Genomic DNA, 7,862 nt, shown 5'->3' with positions numbered 1-7,862 from the left:
CCAGAAAGGGTCCCTATAGCAACCCTACCCTCAAATCATAGGACAGTTCCAAATTGCATCAATAGCATCAACATAAGGCTGGTCCTAACACATAGGTAACTATAATTTAATTGTAAACTCAGTCTTTCACATTACTTTAACAGTGACTCTGGAGGTTTTCCCAGCCTTTGCTAATAGATAAATCTCAGCTCAATTCCTATGGCAACCATAACCATGATCTCAATGTTAGGTCCAAATTTCTTCGCTGGAGTAACTCTGTGCCTTTGCAATATCGAACTGGGAACTGCTGGATTGTCTGTGGCATGCACACGCCCCATCCAGACAGGACTGGTGAAATAGGCACTGGCACCCTACAGAAATTGTCTTTGATTTTTGCCCCACTTCCTTATTGGCTTATTATTGTAAAGGCCTCCAAGACTTCCCGGACATGCTTGGCTTGGCCCGTTGGTCCTCATCCGGGTAACAGGAATAAAAGGGTGACACTGAAGGCAGTCCTGACAGACAGAGAGCTCAAGTCATTTTGGCACTTCCTTGCTGTGGACTGCATGATGAGAAAGTCAATGCTGTTCGTCGCCTTTCTTCTCGTCTTCCTTGGCCTGGCTCTGCCAGGCACCCAGGGAAAACGCATCCACCGATGTGACTTGGTGAAGATCCTTCGTCGGCATGGCTTTGAGGGCTTTGTGGGCAAAACTGTAGCTGACTGTGAGTATAATAAGCTCCTGCTGCACCTCTCTGTCTATACCACCCTTGTCCCTCTCAGCTTCTTTGCAATTTTCCAACGGTACTATTCTGTCCCTCCATTCCTTTGACTTCATCATCTCTCTTCCTCATCCCCTTGCTTGCCTCCTTCTATTGCTTACACAAAAAATACCCATTCACAGCTTTACCTTTCCAAGCATTTATCCATCCATTTGTCAGATTTACAATATCAACAGGTTAATTACGTCTCCAGCTCCTCATTCATCCTTTTTCCCTTCAGCACTTTCCTCTTACTCACCCTGAGCATATTTGATGTTCCTCCTCCAGGTTGTCTCTTCCTCCCACAGGGGTCTGCCTGGTAAAACATGAGAGCGATTACAGCACTGCAGCATGTAATAACAAAGGTCCAAGTAGGGACTACGGGATCTTTCAGATCAACAGCCGGTACTGGTGTGACGATCGCAAGACCCGTGGATCTAAGAATGCCTGCCGTATCAACTGCTCAAGTAAGTGGTGAGACAGAACAGAGAGTCTTTCTTCATCCACTCTATGAAAGCACCTTGATCTGCCCATGACATCTGTCTATCAGCTGCTCTGGGCATTTCTCTCCTTGTGTCCTATTCATCCATCTCCCCGGTATCCCAGCTGCCCTTCCTGATGAACACCTTTCTCTCTGCCCATCTATCCCTGCTCTCTCTCTGCTCTGCTTTCCTCCATACTGACCTTTTCTCCCTTCTCTACAGAATTTCAAGATGATAATATTGAGGATGATATTCGGTGTGCCAAGCAGATTGCCACACGGGCTAGAGGACTCAGACCCTGGTAAGGATATTTGCAGTGGGCACTGGGAAAGAGGGGGCAGAGACACGAAAGAAAATCCTGCTTTTGGCTGGTTGGGGGGGATGGAGGCAATTGGTGAGAAGCTGTATTTCGTAAAGTTTTGCACAGTCCTTCTTCTGGAGCTGAAAGGAGAACTGAGGAGTCCTGGCTCCCAGGACCTGCTCTAACTCCCTACATTTCCCTCCCCTCCCAGAGCTCTCCCTTTTGTTTCCTTCCCCTTCCCCCAGCTCCCTGGATTGAGCTCATCAGAATTTTCATTGATTCATATCTTTCATGCCCAGCTTTCTTCACCCAAGACTCTCAAAGACTAACCAAGACTGATTTTAAAAGCAGTTCAATCATTATTTAACTCTTCAATTTACATTACATATTTATTTTCCAGGGTCGCCTGGAGAAAATATTGCCAGGGCCAAACCCTGAGTTCCTATGTCAAGGGATGCTAAATCACTCCACAAGCGGCAGCTGTTTCCTCAGGATCACGAATGGTGAAGAATGCGGGTGTATGGAGGCTAGGGAAAATGGATGGGTGCAGGGAATTAAAAGCGGCAAATTATTAAGGTAGAAAGGCTGTTGTTAACACTATGAGGACTTTGAGCTACCGCAATGCAGTTAGAGAACTTAAAGGCTGATGGCTTAGTAGTAACAAGGCTTAGCAGAAGTGCATTACAGGTGGAGTTTCAGCCATTTATTTGCATAATCCCGTCTCAAGATGTTGTTGTCCTGACTAACAGGGCGTACTAATGTTTCAGGTTTCTCTCTCTTTTTGTCTATTTCTCTCTTCTCCTTCATCCCTCCCTTCCTCCCATCTTCCTTTCCTCCCTCCATTACCTTCTTTCACTCTTATGTTCTTTCTTATCTGAGTATAGAAAACGTCAAGATTAATGAATGCTGTGCTAGTTATAAGACCTGCAGAGTTGCAGTAGCCTTATATCTAGGACAAAGTCACTGACTGAGGTGTGTACTACAGTTGGCTGACAGAGACAAAACTTTGCTAAAACATGACCTTGATCCTTAAGTTTATCTGAGCATCTGCTCCTGGCTGGTGTGAGAGATAGGCTACTGAAATGTAGAGACATCTGAATATGGCTTTTCTAACGATCCTCTGAGGATTCAGATCAAACACAGTCTAGGAAAGATGAAGGCTGCATCTCCATGAGAAAATAACGGGTTGGAAAGCTAACAAAGAAAGGGAAATGTTTTGCCATTTAGGTCATGAGTCCTTTTTCCAAATGAAGGCTGAATCCAGAAACAGTGCACAAATGGAAGCTGACAATACTGAAACCATATTTGCTTCCACATATGCTTTGTTCTGCTGCTTGCTGAGCAGTGATTGCTTCATGTTCATGCAATAAAGGGATGCTATAACTTTTGTCTTGGGTGAATGTATAAACCAACATGGAAGGCATGTTTGTTTAGATGGCTGAATCTGAAAAAAAAAAGCTCAAATTAGCCTTTCCAGAAGACACTCTTCCCAGCTACATGGTGGATAGTGGCTCTTTCCCCTTCTGTGACCCACCAGACTTCATTAAGTAACTCAAGGCAGAGCTGGTGTCCATGAAGATTTTGAGAAAACTCAAAAACACTTGAGTTAAATCCTTATCTTGTCGTAGTCTTCAGTGCAGGTATTTTCCATCTATCTGAGGGTTCAAACAAAACTTCTTATACGGGGTTTTGGCTTGTGGATTCAATCCTTGTAAAGGGATGCTTTCTGTCTACCTAAAAATTAAGATAAGCATGCATCTGCAAGGGACATACTCAATAAGAAAAGATCAGGGGTAGTGGAAGTAAACTCTCTGTAAATGAAACACATCCCTGCTCAGGGCTGCTGAATCCTGCCACAGCTCCATAACCCCAGGTCCAACGCGAGGTGAGGCTGAGCCCGGGTTCCCAGCAGGCGCACAGATACACTCCCACACGCAGAGATGTCAACACATGTATATATATGGCTATTAACAATTCAGAAGGGACAGGTGAGGAAGGGCAGGCAGTGGGGTAGCCCTGTATGTTAGGGAGTGTTCTGACTGTTGGTGTCTTCATGTTGGTGATGACAGGGTTGAGCACTTACGGGTGAGAATCAGGGGGAAGGAAAACAAGGCAGATATCCTGGTAGGAATCTGTTACAGACCACCCACCCAGGATGAAGAGGCAGATGAAATATTCTATAAGTAGCTGCGACAAGTCTCGCATTCAGTAGCCCTTGTTCCCAGGGGGAACTTCGACTTACCAGATGTCTGCTGGAAATACGAGTCGAGGGGAAACAGTTCCTGAAGTGTGTGGAGGAGAACTTCCTGACACAGCTGGTCACTGAGCCAACTAGGGAAGGGTTCTGCTGGACCTGCTGTCAGCAACCGGAGAAGGACTTGTGGGTGATGTGGTGGTGGAGGCCGCCCTGGGCACGGTGATGACAAAATTGATAGAGTTTTTGATTCTTGGAGAAGTAAGGAGGTGGGTCAGCAGAAGTGCTGCCTTGGCTTCCCGAAGGGCAGACTTTGACCTGTTTAGGGGACTGGTTGACAGACTCCCTTGGGAGGCAGCTCTGAAGGGTCAAGGAGTCCAGGAAGGCTGGTTGCTCTTCAAGAAGACGATCTTAGAGGTGCAGGAACAGGCTGTCACCAGGTGCCGAAAGACTAGCTGGTGGGCAAGACGACCAGCCTGGCTCCACAGAGAGCTTTGGCTGGAAATCAGGGAAAAAAGCAGAGTTTATGACCTTTGGAAGAAAGGGCAGGCAACTCAGGAGGACTACAAGGATGCCATGAAGTTATGCAGGGGGAAAATTAGAAGGGCCAAAGCCCAACTAGAACAGGCTACTGCTGTAAAAGAGTAATGGTACCACTTGTACTCGGAATACCCAGCCCCTGAACTGGAAGAGAGGGATGTGGAGCAGAATGAAGCCCACTTAGTCCAAGGCAAACTGCTTAGCAACCTGCTACACCACTTAGACAACAAAAAAGCCCTTGAGGTGCTGGAGCGAGTTGAGAGAAGGGAACGGAGCTGGGGAAGGGGCTGGAGCACAAGTGTGATGGGAGCGGCTGAGGGAGCTGTGGGTTCAGCTGGAGAACAGGAGCTGAGGGGAGACCTTCTGATCTCTGAACTGCCTGAAAGGAGCTTGGAGCATGGAGAGGGTTGGTCTCTTCTCCTGGGTAGTAAGTGATAGGAGAAGAGAAAACAGCCTCAGGTTGTGCCAGGGGAAGTTGACATTGGATCTGGGGAACTGTTGGGCATTGGAACAGGCTGCCCAGGGCAGTGGTGGAGTCACCATCTCTGGACGGCTTTAAAACACGTGTAGATGAGGTTCTTAGGTGCATAGTTTAGTAGTGGACTTGGCAGTGCTGGTTTAACGGTTGGACTCAATGATCTTACAGGTCTTCTCCAACCTAAACCATTCCATGATGTTACAATATACACACACGTATATACACATGTATACGACTGGCCAAACAGATTAAGACACACTCAGCACACACAAAACCACGAACTGCACCAGTGGCCTCACCCTGTTTCCCTCTCTGGCTGATCAGAATGAAGGTCCCTTAGTCCTTGAGTGGGAAATATACATATATATACACACACACAGGTATATACAGGTATATACATGCACACACGCACAGGTGTGCAATCAGCCCGCTCCAGCAGCTGGGTCAGACCCTCTGTCTGCCCAGTAGCTGCCTCTGGATGCCACCCAGTCTCACCAGTTGCTGGCACCTGCACACACCAGTCCCGGGGCCGCATCCCCCTCCGTGCTGGCAGAGCCCCCCGCTCCCACTCGCGTGTGTCCGCGGGTCTCGGCTGCCCCCACGCCAGCTCGCCAACTCCCGTGGTCCCTCGAGCAGCCACCTGCGCTCGGGCCCCGCTGAGCCCCCGGCCCAAGGGCGGCCCGGAGCGCGGCTCCCGCTGCGGGGCCGGGGCCGACCCAGCCGTGTGGCCGCCCCGCGCCGCAGCAGCCGCCTGCGGGGCCGCGATCGCGGGATCCCGGCGGGAGCGGGGCGGGAGCGGGGCCGGGCGAGGGGCGGGATCCCGGTCCTGCTGCCGCCCGCTTGGCAGCAGCGCAGATCGGCTCGGCGGGGCCGCCCCGGGAGAGCAAAGCCCAGGGGCAGCTCCGCTCCGGCGGCCCCAGGCTGCCCCGTCCTGCCCCGTCCTGCCCCGTCCTGCCCCGTCCTGCCCCGTCCTGCCCCGGGCACCGGAGGAGCCGCTGCCGGGTCTCCCGCTCCGGCCGAAGGTTCCCGCGGGCGGTCGCGCCCTCTGCCCGGCGTGTGCGGGAGGGAGAGCCCGCCCTGGGGCTGCGCAGGACAGGCTGCCCGCTGCCGTCTGTCTGTCCGGCTCGGGCGGCCCCGAGGGACAGGCCGGCCAGGGTCCTGCGGCTGCTGGGCTGGGGGAGCTGTCGGGACGTGCGCGTCTGTGAGCGCCGGCAGCTGCGAGGTGTTCGCTGGCGCGGTCGCTGCTGGAGAACCGGCAGCGCAGGCGGCGTGTCCACCCCTGCGCTTCCCGGAGCGGGAGGAGCCGCCTGCTCTGACCGGCCGCCGTCATGGGCTCACTGCGTTCGGGGCCCTTCCTAAGGCTCTGCGTGCAGGGATGGAGCAGGAGATGACCTCGAGGGCTCATCAGGTGTGCGAGGAAGACAAGGATGGATGTGAAGAGGTTTTGCGAGGAAGGGGTCTGTCCCTGCTGGGCAGGTAGGGACGTCTCTGTAGAGCACAGCACTGCAGCGTGTTTTGTGTACGCTGTAGGAAACGATTACCTTGGCAACTTAATAGGCGCAGGCAGGATCTCAGCAAAGCATATTTTATTAACGATTTTGCAGGATCGGGTGTTCTACCTAAAGGCAGGCATGGATAATACGGCAAAAAGCCCCCGCTTAAATCCCCCCTGAATCCCAGCCGCAGTTTCCCTCCCCTGTTCCCCCTTGGTTAGTACTGCAGGGTTTATAGACCACCCAACACCTGCCCCAGTTTACATATTTCATTCATCTAATTCTAACAACCCCCTTCCCCTTATCGATCTATTTAGAATCTGGATTCCTGACTCTTTGACTGATTTTCGCCCTACATGGACTTTTTAAATACAGGTATGAGTTTGCATTCCAGGATTAGTTCCAAGGGACTTTGTTTTACATTAAGGATTCATGGTTTGATGTCTCTCGGTCCTTCCACCCTCCACTGGGGTCAGGCACCAGGTCCCCAGTTTTGTAACAACAATGTTCCTTCGTGAAACGCTCCTTACCAAGCCATGTCCGGTTGGTGTTTGCCAGCACAGCCCTGTGCAAAACACAGAGTGCAGCAAGGTGGTGAGCGGCTGCCAGCAGCTGCACACAGGGTGTGTGAGCAAAGGGGTGCAGAGGGGGTGAGAGACGCCCCCAGCATCCTCCTCCCCAGCTCGCTCACCCTGCCCTCTTCCTCATAGTCTTTTCCAGGGTGACTCAAAGAGCAGATGTTTCTTGCTGGGCGCACCGCTAGATGAGCCCCGCACCCTCCCTGTCGGTGGAACAGGTTTTCCTGCACAGGCAGCGGCAGAAATGTGGCTCCTGGTTTTCATAGGGGGCTTAGGGGGAAGAACAAGGACTAAAAGAGAAGTGGGAACATGCGTGGACCTGCCTCACATGGAACCTTCAGCCGGAATGATTCAACTCTGATTCGCACAAAATGCAGCAGAGTGGTGTCGGATGAGGCAAGTTACTAATTTAAGCCCTTTACAGTGGAGGGCCCCCCTCCTCCAAAGTGCCTCGAAATGGGCTGGGGCAGCTGCAGGAGCTGCTCTCCCGTGCTGTGTCCCTGCCACGAGCAGGAGTGATGGGTTCCCCGGCACTGTGGCCCTCCTGGCCCTCAGCACAGTCTGCTGCACAGCTGCACGGCCATGTCCCTCCACAGCGCAGAGCAAAGCAAGCTTTGAGCACGGCAGCGTGATGCAGTGGGCGGAGCAGCTCCCTGGGGTGCACGGGGTTGACTGGGGTGAAACGAAGAAATAAACTTAACTGCACAGCCAATTACACTGTTAAGCGGCATTCTTTATTTTGTCAGCGCTGGGGAACACTGGGGATCATCCCCCATAAGAGCTCCAAAGACTGCATGCTCCTCTATTGCTTATATTCATATGCATATTACATATGCATTACCATTTTTGAAAATGTTGACATACAATACATCTATACTCAGAAATAATTGATGGTGGTAGTTATAACTGTTTAGTTTCTCACTTACAATACATCTAGTAATTATTAGTTAAATATCAACTAAGCACTCTGCTTCTAAACAACGTATTACTTAATCTTCTGTCTCCTCCTTGTCATGCAGAAGGATCTAAAACTTGAAAAATATCTCCTTGTTGTGCAG

General features: G+C 51.2%; 1 protein-coding gene across 1 annotated transcript; it reads left to right on the top strand.

The window, feature by feature from the left end:
* The first annotated feature begins 548 nt into the window (after positions 1–548).
* On the top strand, positions 549–1,982 carry LOC135997014 (lysozyme C-like). Its single transcript, XM_065649382.1, has 4 exons — positions 549–702; positions 1,047–1,205; positions 1,443–1,521; positions 1,922–1,982. Exons 1-4 carry the CDS (start codon positions 549–551, stop codon positions 1,980–1,982), a joined length of 453 nt encoding a protein of 150 aa, XP_065505454.1.
* Positions 1,983–7,862: the final 5,880 nt, after the last annotated feature.

This window comes from Caloenas nicobarica, chromosome 21 (assembly GCF_036013445.1).
Source record: "Caloenas nicobarica isolate bCalNic1 chromosome 21, bCalNic1.hap1, whole genome shotgun sequence".
Taxonomy (NCBI): Eukaryota; Metazoa; Chordata; class Aves; order Columbiformes; family Columbidae; genus Caloenas; species Caloenas nicobarica.
The sequence above is the reverse complement of the archived record's forward strand: the minus strand, read 5'-3'. Positions and strand labels throughout refer to the sequence as shown.

Excerpts from the sequence above, each read along its gene's own strand:
- LOC135997014 (XM_065649382.1), top strand. The coding sequence starts at position 549 with ATGAGAAAGTCAATGCTGTTCGTCGCCTTTCTTCTCGTCTTCCTTGGC. Across the intron at positions 1,206-1,442 it reads CTGCCGTATCAACTGCTCAA|AATTTCAAGATGATAATATT; the intron begins GTAAGTGGTGAG and ends CCTTCTCTACAG. Across the intron at positions 1,522-1,921 it reads GCTAGAGGACTCAGACCCTG|GGTCGCCTGGAGAAAATATT; the intron begins GTAAGGATATTT and ends TTTATTTTCCAG.